The following is a 19,554-nucleotide window of genomic DNA, read 5'->3' on the forward strand; positions in this document are numbered from 1 at the left end:
TAAGTTAGTGAATCCAGTTGTAACTCTTCTAAAAGCAAAATTTTATCGTTGGTAGTGCACTTGACATTGTTGCTCATTTTTCAGATGACGACCAAGTGGAGGTGTCAGTAAGATGCAGCTGATGAGTGTGACCTGAGAACATAGCCAGAAATAAATGACTTGTGGCTCTTGTGATTTATAAACAATATTGATTATGCTGCCTGTTCAATAAGATCAATGGGTTGCTGCTTTCTTTCACAGCAAGACAACCCAGTGAAAAGTGATAACAGGACTCAGTGTGCATTCTGATGAGCAAGGCAGAACTCTTCACAGGACTTGGGTGTAACTGGTATAGACTTTCTGCTGGAAAAGTGAAAAATGGTTCTCAATGAGAATGCTCAACTGACAGCACAAGCTTTGCAACACACAAGTGGGAGAGGAGTTTGAGTTTGGACCCTTACTTAAAAAAAGAGAAGAGAAAATTTACAGTCATCATCAGGATCTTAAATGCTGATCTAAAATGCTGACAGGCAACTCCAGCAATGTTGCTAAAATGTTGTTGTTAGGACTTCCTCTTTTGCATCCAGGATTTTTCTGGTTTGTCCTCTGTTGAAATATATTTTTCTTTTTCTTCTCCTAACCTAGTTCAAGCTTGTGGTATCAGTGTTTAATAGAAAGCCAAAGTGCTGAGTTTTTCTCTGCAGTCAGGAGTACTGTACTTCTGGTTTTGTCTAACCTGTTCCAGTTTTAACTCAGGCTCAGATCCTTCCATGAATCCCAGTTTCATCTGGAAGGGAGGTAGGTGTTTGAGGAGCAACCACATCTGAGTCTGGGCTACTGAGATCACCTCAATGAGGCTCTTCACCATTGGAAGTGCTTTCTTCTATCTGGTTCCTCACAGTCTCTTGTCTGTAATGTGTAGAGAGAGAAAAAAAAAAAAAGTACAGTTATCAGGGACATATGTTAGGAAGCCAGCAGCAGTTTCATAAGGAAGAACTTTAACAAAGTTTTAAAAAATACAGAAGGTGGTTCTAACACAAAAGATGTTAAACCCAGCATGAGAGATGGGCTTGGACTTCACCCTTTATCCACCACATGTCCTTACCTGCAAATGGAGTATGACTGACAGCAAAAATGTGAGCTGTGGATGATACTTGATGACTCCCACCTGCCCCCTGCCTCTTCCTCCCTGAGCCTTCTTCCCAGCAGCTTCCTAAACTTCACCCTTAAAAAAATAAATAGTAGATGAGTCCTGGCCTAGAAGCCTAAGCTCCATTCAATATGACTGAAAACACGATTCAAACTACTTCTCTATCCTCAGGGCTTCAGAGGTGGGGAGGAAAGTTACATTAGGAAGAAAAATGGAACTGAAAAGTCAGAATGAAAATGGAAAATCTTTGAAAAGTGTTATTAATGCCCTGGAGCCATGGCTTCAAAGACAAGAAAGAAGGCATCTTTCATTAAAAGCCACTGTTTCAGTGGCTCGACAAACGTAACAACCAAAACCTAAAAAACAAAATAAAGTAAATGGCATGAAAAGGAAAACAGTTACTTTTAATATCTTGGAGACAGGAAAATATAAACTTTATAACTTCAAATTTATATTAATAAATTACTAATGAAAGCTTAAAATATCTGTGCCTGACAAGGCTAACATAACAGGAATGTTGCTTAATGTTAATTCAAAAAAACAGAACAAACCCCAACAGTCTCAGCAACAGGCCCACCACAGGCAGGCAGATTTGGGGGTTTCTTTGCTATGATGCAGGCATATTCAAGACATCACTCTTATCTCTGACAGAAGCAAGACAAAAATACTCTTACCAAAACAGGATGTTTTCTTTCCAGTCCTTTAAGTAGCTAAATATAATCAGCTAGCTATCCATATTTTAAAATCAGCTGCAGAACTTGCATCCCAGAGACCTGGAAACTGTCCAAGGAGAACTCTGGCCAGGTCTTGTTAATGGTTAACCATCCCTGGAATAGCAGGGAAGTTTGAGGAGGCTGGAAGAGCCTCAGTGTCCCAGTATTCACAGAGACTGAACTGGTCAAGCCAGGTCACTACAAGGCACTGCAACTGACCTCAGACCCAGGCAAAACCATGGAATTAAAGCTAAGATAAGATACAACTCACAAGGTGTTTCAAAGGACAGGAAAACTAATTCTGGACAGTGTGGTTTTATAGGAAGACAGGTATGGTGAAAAATGTCTGATGTGGTTTTTTGTGGGAAACACAATTTGGAGGACAATAGCTGCATATATGTAGCTATTTATACTGCAGTAGGGCATTTGACTTAGCTTTCCATACTGCCTTCTTTGCAAAGAGCTACACACAAGCCCCATTTAACAGGTGTCATGTGAATTCTCAGAGTGACCAGAGAATAATCTCTGTGTCTGTTTCTAGCAGGGCTCAATAGGCACCTGATCCTGTTCAGCTTTTTCATCAGTGATCTGGAAGTAAATGTAAAGTCACTCTGAATGAAAAATGCAGACAAAAATACAGTGGTACAAGGAAGAGCAATCAGTCATATAGCACAATCTGGAGAGATAGTTAAAATAGATCTATTTAAAAAATATTATTTATTAAATTTAAAGCCTCAACCTTGACAGTAATATTTTTCATTGAGAATGGCAGACTTTTAATAAACTATTATCCCCAAACACAGTGAAGCATGACACACAAAAAAGCTTGAGGTATACAGGGAAAAGAAAAAAAAAAGTAGAGCTAATATTTTGTGTTTATGGATTTCTGGGAAAAGATATGATCTTGAAAAGCTTGAAGTGATACTGTGATTCCAAAATTTCATATCTTTATCACCCTGTCTATCAACAGTGATAATTTTCTGGCATTCTCCATTAATGGATAAATATAATATTCTTTTAATGCAAATACATGTTTAGCCCTAATTTTATGGAGGAATTTTATCAGTTAAGCCAAGGCACTGTGATTTAAATAGGTAGATAAATGAGAAATACTGAGCAACTTAAAAAAGGCAAGAACTTGTTCTCCTCTGCACCTGGGCCTAGACTTCCAAGAACTTGCATCCTTCCCCTCAGGGGGCAGCACTCTCAAATGTGCTCTAGTATAGGCATTCTCTGTGGTCTGCATTATGTCCCTTGAGAATGAGGTGACATAATCTCAGGACTGCCTGGACTGGTCATTCTGCACCCTCTGAGGAGATAGTGGTGGGTTTGATTGATAATGCAATTGTTCTTAGGCAGTATTTCAATGAATGGCTCGAGAATTGTTTCATTCTTTTGACTGGCACTTATAAATGTCTTCTGGTCACTAGTAGATAGGAGTCTTTTTGTGTAATTTAGAACTATATAACAGTTTGAAGACAAAAAGACAGCCCCATCATTTTGGTTTGTAGGAGGAAGGACAAGAACTAGGAAAAACCTGAGAAAGCAACAGAGTGCACTTTAAGCTATGCTAAGCACATAGCTCACTGCACAGCCCACCTGGATGGATGTTTGCCTGGTGGTTTAGAGAACTGAGCAGCAGCAGCCACAGAAGGAATGTTCTGACCCTCTAAAGATGATGTCCTCTCAACTGGAGAATCTCAGTGATGGGATTTCTGGAGGGACACTACCTTTATTCCTGGCTTTGAGTTCACACAGACACTCCCACAGTGGCTGGTGCAAAACAAAATCCCATCCCTTTAGTTTGCACTTGGGAATCAGTTATCTCTGAACAACCTCAGCACCACCCTTTGAAGTGTGACATTAATCTCAGGCTCTCTCCAGTGCCATCATACCTGCTAAAAGGTTTAGAGTGTGTTTCTTTGGATGACAGGAGTGAGAACATCTTCCTGTGAAGACATTGTAATTTTGAGCTCTGGAGTCTTAGAAAAGGTTTTGACCAGTTTGGAGCTACCAATTTTCACAGCCTCTGCCCCTGTGGGTTTGACAGCTGCTCACTTAGCTGGTTGTGTCAACATAAAAAGAGAAAGTTCTCCTAATGATGGAGGTGTGAAAGAGAGTTTTATCCCTTGAAACCACAGACTTGAAAACAGCAAGATTTATTATCTGCTCTTTGAGATTGTACTGGGGAGAAAATGGGATAGATCCCCAGGAACACTGTATGAGAAGCCAGCTGTAAAGACATAGCTGTCTCAGCTTCTTCTGACACAAGAAATGATGCTGTAATCTACCTGGACAACTTATGTAGACATCAAATCCTGGTCTTGTGAGAGTCCCAGCCCTGAGTTTTAACTAACACTGAGAATCTGGGTTCTTAATGAGCTCTTAGCCAATCTTGACAAGGAAATTCAAGATACCTGGATGTGAGAATAAATTATTACTATTAGTGAGAGACAGTAGACAGAGACCGCAGATGAGTATATCTTAAGTGAGTTTATAGACAAACAAATTACCCTGATTCCAGGAAACAGTCTCCTGTGATAGGAAAGAGGGCTGAAGAAAGTATAGAATAGGAGCAGCTGCCTTAAGAAAGTAGAAAACAGGAGCATGGTCTGCTTAGGCAGAGAAGTACCTCTCATGAGGATCTTCTTTAGTATTAAAAAGGACTTCTTCTCCCCAGAGACAAGGTAGCACACCCAGGTACAGCTATAATAATACATCTTTGAGTGCTTTGAGTGTCAGATTCACTCCATGTACCAGAATAGGTACTCACTTGTTATTGTACTACATGGTGGTCAGATTGTTCACTAATGGATATTATAATCTTGAAGGTAACCTATAAAACCCCAAACAACCCTCTGAAAACTATCTGCCCTCATGTGAGATCTGGAATATTGCTAAAGATTTTTTTTTTTTTCTGTCCTGAGGACCAAAACCTCTGAGTGTTCTGATATCCAAATTAGTTCCCCAGTTCCAGGAATGAAGCAGCTGTTGCAACTGATCTGGATGGAGTAAAAAAATGAAAGAGCACGCGGCCAATGTACAGTCTGTCCACAAATCAGTGGTTATCTGTCTGTCCATGAAGGAAACTCTCATCTGCAAACTGAGAAGAAAGCTGGCTGCAGAACAAGTGTTTTCAAAGTAACTCATCCATCTGGCAAGTGGTATCCTCAGACTATGTTACAATATGCCCCAGACATGTTGGGTGAAAGTTGGTGGTAGTCAGAGGAAAAAAATTTCCAAACACTTACTTGGGTTTCTTATTGCAAGAAATATGTTTGAAGCCAGCAAGGCTCATGCTACCAAGGAATACAGTCCCATGACTTAACCTCTCTGAGGCTACTATGGCATCAAAAGAAGTGATGAGAGGATCAAGGGATGAGACATACAGATCTTCCAACTCTCTGGGTACCCAATTTATTTATTCTTTTTTCTAAATGACACTGTTTGGTAGGAAATGTCCCCAGCAGTCTCAGTCATGGCTACCAGAGATGCACAGCCTCTGGTGAAATGCATGGGAAACTGGGGTATCCTCTGGAGAGGTGTGGCTAGAAAAATGTGCAGCCCCACTTCCCCTGCATGAATTTCTAGCCTGTCTCCCCTTCCACTAAACCTTATTTTTTTGTATCAGTTTGGATGGTAAGAAACGTAGTTAATGCAAATATTAATACTGGCTCTTGATTACAACAGTGTGGTAATCAACTGCCTTGGCACGCTAAAGGGGTTTGAAATAAGTGGTCCTATGTCCCAAACTTCTTTTTATTTTTTTCTTTCTGTAAGGATAGTGTAATGATGACAAAAGGGACTGGGACATGAATTCCTTGCTGCAGCTTTCTTGCAAGCATCAACCCTTCCCCCTCTCTCAAATTTACTCATCTGACTTGGCACCAAATTCTCTGCATTGCACATCAGTGTGGTGCAATCAAATGATGGATTCAGGTCCAGGACCTCTCAGTGTCTCAGGATTATGGTGTGACAAAAGTAGGTCTACTTGTTGGATATATGCCTTTCAGAAGACACTTTGACAGTGACTTTTTTTCTGTGAGGATATGCAGGGAAAAAATCAGCAGAGTATACTGTAGTAGATGGCATTGCCAAAATAGTCAGACCTTGGTGTAAAGTGATGGAAGAGATATAATCACTGCACGTTATACAAGGCCAAACTGTAACCTTCAGGGACTCCACAGACAACAAAGACAGCTGACACAGAGCAGTGGAGGTTTGCTCAACACTCAGCTGAAGCAAAAAGGTGCATTCTTACACACTGCCAGACTTGAAAGCAGGACTGTTTCACCAGGCAGTTGAGCAAGTTGGAAGAGTACACGCTGCCCTATATACCCCTGGGCCTGACAGAGAGATGGATGAGCACAGCAACAGTGAAGGTAAAAGTTCTCCAGCCTTGACCAGTGACGTGTACGCCCGTTTGCTGGGTGAATGTATCAGAATTATCATGGAAAAAGAGACAGGAGATTTCAATACAGAAATCGGATCAGGAACAGCGTGGCCAGCAGGTCCAAGGAAGTGATTCTGCCCCTGTACTCAGCACTGGTGAGGCCACAGCTTGAGTCCTGTGTCCAGTTCTGGGCCCCTCAGTTCAGGAAGGATATCGAGGTCCTGGAGCAGGTCCAAAGGAGGGCAACCAGGCTGGTGAAGGGACTCCAGCACAGATCCTATGAGGAGAGGCTGAGGGAGCTGGGGCTGTTCAGCCTGGAGAAGAGGAGGCTCAGAGGAAACCTCATCACTCTCTACAACTCCCTGAAAGGAGGGGGTAGCCAGGTGGGGGTTGGTCTCTTTTACCAGGCAACCCTCAGCAAGACAAGAGGGCATGGACTTAAGCTCTGCCAGGGGAGGTTTAGGTTGGACATTAGAAAGAATTTCTTTACTGAGAGGGTGATCAAGCATTGGAATGGGCTGCCCAGGGAAGTGGTGGATTCTGTGTCGCTGGAGATATTTAAAAAGAGACTGGATGTGGCACTCAGTGCCATGGTCTGGGAACTGCAGTGGCAGTGGATCAAGGGTTGGACTTGATGATCTCTGAGGTCCCTTCCAACCCAGCCAATTCTATGATTCTATGAATTAGAGGATTGTCATACCAAGGGTAATGGATGAATTACATAAAAAAGAGCACAACAGGGGAGGATAGCGGTAGTTAATAGGAAGAGCTTCTTTCAGACACCACACTTTGTTTTTTATTGCTGGAATTGGAAGAAGTATAATTGGAGTGGGGGTTAAAAATCAAATGGAATTCAGTCAAAAAGGGCAAGGTGTTTTTAGGAGGGCCAGCCCTAAGATTTTCTTACAGTACACTTTGAGCCTAAAAAACTGCTAAGAATCATTTCAAAGCCTAAGCAAAACTCATCCAATACTGCTTTCCGTTAATGATTCCTGGGCTCTCCATACAATATTCCTGGACTTGCCTTATTCACAACAGCTCTTTTGATGGACAAAATAAAACATATTGGGGATAAATATGGATATTTTTAAGCCAAGTATTTCACTCAGTAATGTAATGCAAAAGTGAATTTTTTTAAAAAAATCAATACTTTTGTTTAAGTCTTACAAACATTCTGAGGTTGTAATGTACTTCTCCTAGCAGTTTTTTAGGAACAGTAAATTAATGGGAACATGCCTCTGTTACCTTGTAATTTTCTGTCCATTTTCATGTGTTTCTTTTACTGTTATCTTGCCTCTTGCACTGTGGTTTATTTAGGCAAATTGCCTTTTTTATTGTTGCTGTTACCTTTTGTAGCATGCCAGAGGCCTTAGGGTGCCAATAAATTAGAATATTAATGCTGCTTTTTACAGCCATGTTACATCCTTTTTCCTCTGCTTGTTTGTAACCTAATCTAGAACCTCTGCCTCATCTGCTGATCTGAATTTTCTGCATCCTGATCAGATTACAAGGAACAGTGGCCAAATACATCCTTGTTTGCACAAAACATTTTTGTCAGAAAAACCAGCAGCAAACAAAGTAAACCAAATGTAGAACGCTGCAAACAGAAACTTGTCCTTAGCCAAAGTTCAAAATCACAGGCAGCATCAGAACTACATTTCCATTCAGTACGTGGGTGCTACACATCAGTGGATGCTGCATCTCCATCAGGCACATCCACCACAGCTGCCTTCAAAGGTCTCTGATCTTTTAGGAGACTGGGGACATGCCTGTCACCAGTGTGGGGTTTATGCATCCTCTCTTTTCAGTCATGGAGGTTTCAGGTGGAAACACTACTAGAAGAGCTTAGCTATTCCATCTATCTGCCACCAGAGGATATTTCCATGTTTTGTCAAGCCCAGCTGTAAAAACTTCTGGATGTCTCAGAAATGGGTCTCTGGGATCTCTGTAGGCCAGGTATGCTGAACCTGAAGATGTAATTATGGTTTACTGGGTTACTTGCTTGCTCAGGCTGGACTGTCTCTGAACAGTACTCTGCTGAAATGTAAATTAAAGTACTCAGGTGAGTGACAGAATCACACCTGTAAACTTTAATGACTGATGAAATGGCCTGAGGCTTATATCAGGAGATTCTGCCCCCAAAAGCCCCCAGGTGGACCATGTAGTCTCATGTTTCATGCAGATTATTTTATTACACTGATCTATACTTACTTTATCTCTGGTTGTACTTACTTTACTGGAGTTGATCTAGGGTGGGACATATACAGTAAAATAAGGAAAAGAAACGTCACAAACGCAGCAAGGCCAACCCAAAAGGCTATGACAATAGAATCTGTGGACACAACACAGAAATTCTGTCACTGGTACCATAGCAAATATAAAACACAGCAATTTATGATCTCTAAGGAAGGCATGTTATTTAATTAATTTAATAAAACCCTTAAGAGGGTTGGTATCCTGGAAACTGGATAACAATTTGTTAAAAGTCTTAACAGCATCCTAGCAGTTTTATTGTAACAGTGCATGGCCAGGGCTGCAGGAGAGGTTGGGAGAAAAAAAATCTAGTACCATGCATAAATTTAAAAGGTAGCATTAAGCACTGATGGTTTTCACACTTTCAGCTCTTTCTGGGAGATACTATGTCTTTTACAAAATCACAGTGTGATAGGAACTGAGGTAGTCAAGAGTGGGTGGGCCACTGTCACTCAGTCTACAGCCAAACCCTGCTCTTATGTGAAAAAAAGTACAACGCATGATTTTTAAGACAATGCCTTTAGAGAGGGAATTGTAGCCTTTAAAAGATTTTCTATCAAAAGAAATACCAAGGAAAGTTCAAGGAAAAGTCCCTGCGACCCTCAAAGCACACCAGTCTAGTGGAAGAGACTTCCTGTTCCTTCCCTTGTTCACCTGCAATGCTTCTGTAATCAACACAAAATAGTTCAAAATGCAGTCTGCTTTATCAGGTCTAACTGGTTTTTTTTAAGGAACAAGTAAATGCATTCCTAGCACTGAAGCATGGGTTCAAAATTGGTTTAAACCAGCCTAAGTCACTGTCACCCAGATGAAAACATTATTTTTTTTTAACTAATAAAAAGAAAAAAATATGAACTAATCATTGATCTGGGTCACAACTGTTAATGAAAGTATGAGATGGTTGGGGGAGACAAGGGAGCTGTTCTTTTACAAACAGAGGCTTCGATGCTGCTGAAATGACTGCTTTAGTCACAGGCTTGCTGTCAGATGGGAAGAATGCTCCTGCCCCAGTAGCACATTTGGTCACTGTTTCAAAACCGTTCTACCTGCGATCAGTGTAGTGGCAGTGAATGTCCCAGTTAAAGCCTTGAAAAGGTTGGGTGTTCTGCAGGGCACAAGTCAAGAAATACCCTGAATTCATAACCAGTAACACACTTAGACTGAGGTGAAAAAGAAGGGTCATTGACTCCAGAGACAAATATTGGTTGAGATAAAATAAACCTTCTCTTCGAAAGGACAGAAAACATTGTGTTCTTTGAAACAGGTCCAATATATTTGATTAGGTGTTTCTTTGTGAAAAGGTTCAGAATGTGTTGTCATCAGAGTCACAAAGAGATTAGGGGGAATTACTCCAACTCCTATTAAGTCTAAAACTAGAGCTGAGCCAGCCAAAGTCTTATCAGAAAGCTGAGTTTTGGCTTGGCTACTGAGAAATAAGAAGGTGGAAGGTCATCTTATTTTATTCTTCCTCTGTTAAAAAAGTTTCACTGAGCTTTAATTCAAAGGATATTAAATCAGCATGTGAGGGCTAATATTCTGATCTGCTCTTCCCAAACTTATTCTATGAAAGAGTGATGGGGTGCTATTGGCCAACTTCAATTCTTCATGGAACAATAAGGAAACTTGTTGAATAAATAAATAGCTCAAGGTCCAGGGATATTTTGAGAAGCTCCAAGTTTTGAAATACTCACAGCCATCAAGACAGAAATGAAGAGTTTGGATTTATAGAATTCCCTATCAGAGCTATCACCTTTCAAAAGCAGCTTTAATATCATTCATGGAACATCATTATTATCATATTAATCAAATTTGCTCCAGGTCTCAGGGGGAATTTGGACTCTTGAGGGATAAACAGAAACTTCCTGACAGCTAAATCCTGCAATTAGGATTTTTTTTTTTAAGTGGGATGCATATTTTAACAATCTATAAAAAGCTTTCCTATTGCTAAATTTTATAGTCACCTTTTGTTTATGTATGAGTATGTTTTTAAATAGCCTAATATGTTTTAAAATAGCCTAATAGTTCATGGACCAACTAAGCCTTTTATTATTTTTATAAAAACAGAGGCAATGCTATTAATAGAAAGCAAGACCATGACTAAATGATTTCTCTGTGGAATTTGGGGGTTGGAATTATCTGCCCTAACTTTAAGAGAAATAGAGAAGATGCACATAAACTGTCTGATCCCAGCAGCACCAAATGTTGCTGTTCAATATTATGGGGGAAGATTTTTATATATGGAATTATATGGATATTTACAGAACCTTCATTAATGCACTCTAAGTTTGGGGGCCATAAACGCTAGGCTCAGCAGAATGGACAGAAAAGCCCTTCTAGAGCCAGTACAGAGTAAAAGTTTCTGTTCCCTGTTCATATTCTTGCTCTCGTAAGGCAAGCAGACACGAAACTCCTAGCACTGTCCAGTTCAATCTTCATTATTAGCAAGACAGTTCCTCGTACTGTTAGAGAGATATGAAAATATTTTAAAAGACTACCATGTTTTCCTTAGACACTAGATCACTGTAATAACCTTGGGGAAACCTATTTTAGTCTCTGAAACCATATTGTAGCTGTCTTCAGTAAACTAAATGGCAAGCAGCAAAGCCCATAGCTACATCACTCAAATGAGGATAGATACTCAAATAGGTAGAGACTTGGCAGAAATCAAGGGAAAATGCTGCCTATAGCCTAATTGACTCAAACATGCCTACCAGCTCTCCCTCAATTTTCATAAATCCATGCAACTGTACTCAGTTAAGTTAATCCCTCATGACACAGCTTGTCATTTTATCTTATCAAAACCTAACCAATGTAGTTATATTATGAAAAAAAATTACTTGCCACTTTAAGTAAAAAGATATCGCTACCTTACTGTGCAAAACCAAATGTGAAACAGAATTAACTGTTGCAGGGTGTGTTTGGTGAATGCTATTTCAGGATATATGCTTTAAAAATTAACTTCTAAGTCCAACAGAATCAACTTCCACAGCAATATTTTGACAATAATGTATATTATTACTTTATCTTACAGTTCAGTGGCACTAAATCAAAGGACAAAAGGTAACAGAATATGTTTTCAGCTTGTTGTTTCTGGCTAGTGGAAACACATACTTCATCTTTTACTAATGCTTTGAATATTTATCAGTTGTAATGGAAGGCTTACCTCCCGAGACAAAAACACAATAGCCTTATGAAAAACTCTGCTCATTCAGTCAATTTATCTGATAGCAGCACGCAGGTAACTAACACCTCAAACTACAGGTGTGCAAGTCATTATGTTTCTGCTTAGCAAATGGCTAAAAAAAGAATCTGTCCTTCTAAATAGCAGTACCATCAGTCTTATAGTTTCAAATACTGTAAGATAAAGCAAAGAGTTTAAGTATTAGTAATAACTGCTGTCAGGGCACAGCCAGTTTGGAAGGCAGACCCCAACCATACAAACTATGCACATATAACCTGGCATGGTCTCTATAGCAAGGAAAACAAAAATTAATCAGTGAGACAAGCTATGCAACATATTTCCTGTGCTAAATAAGCACCTACTATTCTACAATACTTACATTTATTAACCTCCAACTTGCTTCCATCTACTGGAATTGGATCTATATAATCCCAGTAATATTCATACGACCAAAAATACTCAGAGGAGTTTGTTCTGTTAGCCATTTCAGCAGGGCATTTTAAACCAGCTCAGAACTCCACACAAATACTTTTTTTCATTGTAACTTCAGAGCTCTCAGAAAGAGATTGCATAACTGATGCCTATGTAAATCACTCCGAGGTCCCACAGCTCAAGGACTGCCTTGGTACAAAAAAACTTCTAGCAACAATGAATATTAATGTATGACAGCTACGAAACAGCGGTCCTTAAAATGTAATCCTCACTTCCTGGTAGACAATTATGTTATTCCTCAACATATCTTAAATTGAGAGGGATGTCAAGTAACCTCAGAACCAGCTGGACAAGTGCCAGCTGGATCGCAAACCCTTCCCTCTCAGCCACTCGCAGCAACACAGCGCACTCTGGAGCTACTTGAAACAGCTGGCCCGAAGGACACGGCTGAGTTTCTTAGGAGGAAGACCTGACAAAATGCTTCATCAATAAAGGCCGTGTTGGAATAACCACGTATTTTGCTTTGCTACTTCTTCATTCCCTCCATCCGAAAGGAAAGGCTGGAATGGCAGGCTCTCAACCAATGTGAAGACAGAGCAGTGGAAGGTGCTGGGCCCACAGCAGCCCAGTTCCTAAGGCAAACCCAGACAAACCTCAGCGAGCTTCACCGAACTCCAACTGCTCGTACCAGCTGTGAAACACACCCCCAGCCCGCTTTTGACTGCACCCCTGAGGCCCCCGGGGCAGGCCACAGCTGGGGAAGCAAAGGCTGCTCGCTCCCTGGGCCTCAAGGAGGGAAGCAGACCCGGCGGGGCACAGCACGGAAACCGCACGGTGGGGCTAAACGCAACTTTCAAACATTTATCTCCATCTTCTCCCTGGCTCCCAACACCCCAGGCCCGCTCACTACAAGCACCGACCCCCGGGCCCGCCTCTCGCACCGCAGCCGTTAACGGCCGGGGGGCGGAGCCTGGGACCGGGCGGATTCCCGCCCCTTCCCCACCCCCTCCCGCCCCCGCCGGGCAGGGCGGGGCCTGGTTCCGTCCGTCACTGCCGCTTCCGGCGCGGGCAGTTCGAATACGATGTCGGCCCGCTTCAAGACTATGTTCTGCCGCTCGACAGCGATGGCGAGCCCTTCGAAGGCGATGCCGGGCTGCGTGCCGGACCCGGACTCCTCCCTGTTGCTGATGGAGGTGAACAGCGAGGTTCAGGAGTCAGGGCGGCAGCGGCAGCAGCAGCAGCAGCAGCAGCAGGGGGAAGCGGACACGGAGCAGGCAGACCTGATGCCCATGGTGTTCTTCTGCGCCGGCTGCAAGCGGCCGGTGGGCGACACGCTGAGCTGGGTGACCAATGACGAGGAGGCGGGCTGCATCCTGCTGCGCAGTGAGTCCGGACTCTCCCCCGGCCCGGCCTAGTTCGGCCCTACCCCAGGCTGCGGTTTTTGTTCACCTCCCTCCCCGCCTTTGTGCAGGTGTAGCCGCCGGCGTCTCGGTGGATGAGGAGAAGCAGCTCTCCAAGAAGCCCGGAGAATGCGGATGGTGAGACCCGGCACCGGGGCCCGGCTGCTACTCTCGGGGGGGTCCTGGCCCTGCCTCTCCTGAGGGAACCCAGAGACCCGGGAATGGAACCTGGTCTAGTGGGAGGTATCTCTGCTCATGGTAGGGGTTGGAAGTAGATGATCTTTAAGGTCCCTTCCAACCCGAGCTAGCCTGTGATTCTGTAATGATTCTACGAAATGGGTTATTCCTCTGGGCAGGGGCTGGGACCCTTCCTTCCTGCAACCGGTGTGAGTCTAGCAGAGGTCAGCTGGCCACTGAGGAGGCTCTAAGATGGATAACTGCATTATGCAAAGCAGGAGTGAATGCTCCAAAAAGAAAAATGATACTAGATGATTTTGGTCTATTTTTTTTAGCATAGGGATGGGGAGGGATGTTTCTTATCTCCTGACTAAATGTTATGTATCTTTCTTACAGCATAGTTGAAACATTAATGTGCTCTGGCTGCTCGAAGACTCTTGGCCATATCTACAGGTGCACCCCAAAGCATCTTGACTACAAGAGAGATTTATTCTGTCTCAGTATTGACTCAATTGAAAGGTAAAGGCAGAATTATTATTGGTAAGCCTGCCAGATGGCTTTCACCTACGAGGTATCAGACTGAGGGATCCTCCTGTTAATATTTTTTATGGCATGTCTAGAGGTAGTGGTTTCTGCTGCTTTGCTCCAGAGAGGTTTTCTATATTATTGCTATTAGCATTGTAGTGCTGGAGTGTGAGAAACATAATTTGTGTAATGTTAGACAAGTCCTAGAAAAAAAAAAGAAAATGGCCAGGACTGCTTTTTGTGTAAGAAATTGCATACCACCCAGGAAAATAACACTAGATACACAACACACGATGGTTCATTCTCATGTGATCAGAGACACTACATGTCTACTCTTCTGTAGACAACATAAAATGAACCTGCAGTCATAAGTACTACAACGTAGGCCTGGCTGCAAACTATTAGAGGTAAATATCAGCAGAGAACTTAGGGACAGGGGTTTAAGCAGAATTTAAGGCGAGGTCTGACCTGTAGTAAGTCGATAGGCAAAAGTGACTATATGTCTGAGGCTCTAAATTAACTGTCTTACAGTCAAAAACTGCTTTGAAAATGGGAGTGTATTATTGTGTTGTCTTTAATTGGTTTATAGGACTTAAAAGCGGTCTTAAAATACTCTTCAATAACTTTATCTTGAATTAATTCTCCGTAACAGGGGTTCTATCCAAGCATTACTCTAGTAAAAAGTGATAGGGGACCTCTGGTTTTGCCAGGATTAGTTTGAACGTGTCTGCTTTTTGCTAGGTTCTGGCTTATTTTGCTGTATCTGTGTGGATGTTCACCTTCCTCCTCTGGACAAATTTTTTTTTTTCTTTTTCCACAGCAATAATACTTTGCTTTTTTTCATGGCAGTAAAATTCTCTGAAACACTAACATGGTGACAAAGTGGCATTTTCTTCCACAGTAATGGTAATGGTTGGCTCTCCCAGCTAGAGCTACACTGTCCTCTGTGTCTGCATAACTTTTCACCATACCTTGTAGCACCAGAGTTCACGACCATCTCTTGGAGTCCAAACTTTCATAAAGTGGTGATGTCTCAGTCATTCTGCACTTAAACTCTGTTCATTCCATACACTTTGTTTACAACATTACCAAACAGAGATTATTTTGTTGTTGTTGTTGCTTGAATCATGCTTCCTCTTTGCTACTGTATTTCTGTTTTAAGATTGACAAGTGTATGGTCTAAACTGTACCATATCAGTTACATTCTAGGATCCTCAGAAAAGAAAGCTCTTGCTGGTGAGGAACCTTTAACTCTTGAAAGTCGAGCTGTCTTGGAAGAGGTGCTACAAAGGGTAAGGTTTAACCTTATAGTATTGTTTGTTTAAATTACCTCTGTGAAAACTGAATATAGTTTCCTTAAATAGTTTCTACAGAAAAGCTTATTTCATCCAGATCAATTCTTCAGGCTTTAACCTATGCTGTAATACTTCATGCTACTCAAAAAATTCAGTATCTTTTCCTTCAATTTTAGTGGTAATTATGATCTGTTTATCAAGCACAGCATTAGATTCCTATTTATGTCTGTCAGTAATTAGAAATTTTGGTTTTAATTAGTTCTTATTCACTTCTCCAGATTTTTACTTAACTTTGCTTAAGTCATGTCTCTTCTGTCTTTCATGCAAACTGACTTAATGCTTCTGCTGTACCTTAGTGTTGAAATATTGCATAACAAAGTTGACATCTACTGAATGTTTTTCTCTACTGAAAACTTCTAACTGCAGTTAGGGAAGGTTGGGTCCAAACAGTGTAAAGAATGTGTGGATCTGGCACTTACCAAGGTTGGAGGCAATTACAGATTTGGAGAGCTCGTGTTAGAGATAAGCAAACTTTTAAATGGTGCAAATAGCAAGAATAGAATCAAATGGGGTTGGTGATGCAGTATCAAATTTGAGCACTTAACAGCATGGATGCTTGCTCTTGGTATTGTCAAGTTCTGTTTATAACCAAGTACCTTTCCCTGTTTGCTTTACAGGCAGACACTGTATTACAGGCTCTGGAAACAAAATTGACTGCTATTGAATCAAGTATGGTTTCTCTTTGTAATAAAGTTGGAAAGAAGTTTCATCCTGGAGGTTTAACTGCAGGAAAATGATGTAGGTGGAACTTGTCCTTGTCATGCTTTGGAATCTGTAGGAACATTGCAAAAGCTGTGCAAAGAACTGAAAGTCAGTGGTGGCTCATTCTGTGGTAGAACAACACAGAGTCCTCCTCACCACAGACAAGAAGTTCCTCTCTTTACTGTTAAGAGGATACTCCATAAAGCAAAACAAATTATTTTTTTATCAGTTTTCTGTAGACCCCCTGACCTATGTAAGTATATTTGTTTAAATTTTCATCTCTGAAAGCAAGGGTTGAATAACAGAGAGATCAGGAGAGAAATACCTTCTGAACTGGGTGGACTTCTTCCTATGCCAGTATAAAAAAATAATCCCTGTGATGGCTGGCAGAACAATAGACAATATTTTTCTTGTTTTCACTGCCTTTGCTTGATGTGTGCTTAGAGATGGGTGTGACACAATAACTGTATGGGGTGATTTGTTTAGGTTTTTGTTTTGTGGTGTTTTTGTTGTGGTGGGTTGTTTGTTTTTTGGGTTTTTTTGTTTTGGTTTTTTTTTTGTTTGTTTTGTTGGGGTTTTTGTTTGTTTGTTTGTTTTAAGGCTAAAAGGTAATGTGGAAGAAGGCTTTAAAAGCATTAAGTGAAATGGCTTTCCAAGCAGTGTTGAAGGTTTGTATGTTTTACAGCTTCAAGAGGAAGAAGGCTGGCAAAAGCACACTTTTAAGCAAAGCTTGTTGTATATTTGAGCTGAATTAAAAATGTTAATTAAGAACACTTGTTGGTATTTTTGCCGTTTTAATGCAGATATTTCAGTTGATTGCCTTTGATCTCAGTGTATTTAACTCTCAGGTTTTCTTATATAGTATGAGTATTCTAAGTAATTATTTTTTTCACAATAAAAGCAAGAAGTTGTAGTCTAAAGGAAGAACAATTTTGAAAAGGTGATTTTGTTATGCATCACTGCTTAATTTTACTACTGTGAATTTTTTCAATTTCGCCAAAAACCTAGAATAAATTTCCCACTGTTCTTCCCCATTGGTAGGCACTGTTTCTCTTGTAAAAGCCTCTCCCCTCAGCTTTTCTCTACTGCTTTGTTTGAAGTGTTACTCAAGTTTAACCTGTGGTGATGCAGATGATGATTCTTTCCTGTTCAGGTAACTAAAACATTGTTACTTGTATACCTGCCAGAAGAATTGTTAAAAGTGCTAATATTTTCAATCAAGTTATTTTTTATCAAATTAAATTGTCAGCCTCACCTCCATCCTTGCAAAGGTGATGGAACAGCTCCTTCTGGAGGCCATCTCTAACCACTTGAAAGAAAAGAAGGTTATCAGAAGTAGCCAACATGGATTTTCTAAGGGGAAATCATGCTTGACTAACTTGATATCCTTCTGTGAAGGGATGACCAAATGGGTAGGTGAGGGAAGAGCAGTGAATGTCATCCCTTGACTTCAGTAAAGCTTTTGACACTGTCTCCTGTAACATCCTCAAAACTCAAGTGTGGGACAGCTGACTGGACTGTGAGGTGGGTTGGTAACTGGCTCAACAACAGAGTTCAGTGTTATGATCCGTGGCACAGAGTCAAGTTGGAGGCCTGTGGGCAGTGGTGTTCCCCAGGGACCAGTACTTGGTCCAGTTTTGTTCAGTATCTTCATCAATGACCGGGATGAGGGGGGGAATGGACTGTATCCTCGGCAAGTTCACTGATGATACAGAGCTGGGAGGGGTGGCTGATACAGCAGGAGGCTGTGCTGCTATCCAACAAGAGCTGGACAGGCTGGAGAGCTGAGCAAAAGTCAACCTCATGAAGTTCAGTAAGAACAAGTGTAGAGTCCTGCACCTGGGGAGGAATAGCACCAACCAGCAGTACAGATTAGGGGACATTCTGCTTGAAAGCAACTTCATGGAGAAAGACCTTGGAGTCCTAGTGGACTCCCCATTGTGCCAACAATTGTGTCAACAATGTGCCCTTGTGGCCAAGAGGGCCAGTGATATCCTAGGGTACATCTGGAAGTGTCCAGCAGATCTATGGAGCTTCTCTGCACCCTCTAATCTGCCCTTGTGAGATCACCCCTGGAATACTATATCCAGTTTTGGGCTCCCTGGTTCAAGAGAGACAGAGATCTACTGGAGAGAATCCCAGTGCAGAGCTCTGAAGATGATTAGGGGACTTGAGCACATCTCCTGTGAAGAAAGGCTGGGAGAACTGGGGCTGTTTAGCCTTGAGAAAACAAGGCTAAGGAGGGGATCCTGTTAATGTATACAAATATCTGAGGGCTGTGTGTCCAGATGAGGCCAGTATCTTTTCAGTGTTGCCCAAGAACAGGACAAAAATTAATGAATTTATATTAGAAGACAGGAAGTTCCATCTCAACATGAGGAGAGATTTCTTCACTGTGAGGGTGAGGGAGCCTTGGCACAGGCTGCCCAGAGAGGTTGTGGAGTCTCCTTCTCTGGAGACTTTCAAAACCTGCCTGGGTGTGTTCCTGTGTGGCCTGCCCTAGGTGATCCTTCTTTGACAGGGGGGTTGGACTAGATCTCTAGAAATCCCTTCCAACCCCTAATATTCTATGGTTCTACGACTTCAGTGTATTTTTTAAGGCATTTTCTTAGTTTAAAGTTAGTTTTTTAGTTAAAAAAATAGGTTTTTGAATGCTCTTGAGTGACATGATAAACTCCATTCTGGATGTTTGAAGAGAACCATGAACTCTGACCTTTAATTGAAGGTTGGTTGATATCTTACATTATGTACAAAGCAGGCTGCATATATATTTGTTGGGAATGTTAACAGCTGATGGTTTGATAGGCCTACTTTGTCAGACAGCATGCTTTTTCTGGAAATATATTTCTATATATAAGTATTTTTTAACATGTGGATTTCTTTTTCTATTAAGGACAGTTGTGGGTGCGTGGACACAAGCCTCTAAGGATCTCTACAGATTGGTTTGTTTTTTTTTTTTTTTCAAAAAGGAGCATGTCTTCAATCTTAACCAAGATTGAGAAAAGACAGCATAATCTTTTGTATCTATATTCTAATAATTGCAGCAAAACACAAAGGTGCAAGGATAAACTTGCATGCTTTTCTGATGCTTCCCTATCCAAATTATTGGCCTGTTAGAGATGGGAGATTGCATCACCTGCTGCTTATGAACCTGGATATAATTTCTAGGTGGGTTCTTCTATTTTTTCAATTATATTATGAAATAATTGATGAAAAAGAAGCAGGTTTGCTGCCTCAAGCAACACCTGTAGCTTTAAAGATGTTCCTCAATTAAATATGGAGAGCAGCTAGCTG

General features: G+C 41.4%; 1 protein-coding gene and 1 long non-coding RNA gene across 5 annotated transcripts; one reads left to right on the top strand and one right to left on the bottom strand.

Moving 5' to 3' along the window:
* Positions 1 to 866: 866 nt before the first annotated feature.
* Positions 867 to 12,897, bottom strand: LOC139800924 (uncharacterized). Of its 4 annotated transcripts, none has more exons than XR_011728009.1 (3): positions 12,755 to 12,897; positions 8,468 to 8,567; positions 867 to 888 (listed from the first exon to the last, which is right to left on the bottom strand). It is a non-coding gene; the product is annotated as an uncharacterized lncRNA (long non-coding RNA). The 4 variants fall into 4 exon arrangements; XR_011728006.1 differs by lacking the exons at positions 8,468 to 8,567; positions 12,755 to 12,897 and adding exons at positions 1,085 to 1,204; positions 1,804 to 2,334 and having other exon boundaries at positions 870 to 888; XR_011728003.1 differs by lacking the exon at positions 867 to 888 and adding an exon at positions 1,165 to 1,204.
* Positions 12,898 to 13,086: 189 nt separating this feature from the next.
* Positions 13,087 to 17,031, top strand: MIS18A (MIS18 kinetochore protein A). The gene is made up of 5 exons (XM_071754544.1): positions 13,087 to 13,484; positions 13,573 to 13,639; positions 14,075 to 14,197; positions 15,402 to 15,495; positions 16,176 to 17,031. Exons 1-5 carry the CDS (start codon positions 13,184 to 13,186, stop codon positions 16,293 to 16,295), a joined length of 705 nt encoding a protein of 234 aa, XP_071610645.1. The 5' UTR covers positions 13,087 to 13,183; the 3' UTR covers positions 16,296 to 17,031.
* Positions 17,032 to 19,554: the final 2,523 nt, after the last annotated feature.

The sequence above is a fragment of the Heliangelus exortis genome, chromosome 1, assembly GCF_036169615.1.
Source record: "Heliangelus exortis chromosome 1, bHelExo1.hap1, whole genome shotgun sequence".
NCBI lineage: Eukaryota > Metazoa > Chordata > Aves > Apodiformes > Trochilidae > Heliangelus > Heliangelus exortis.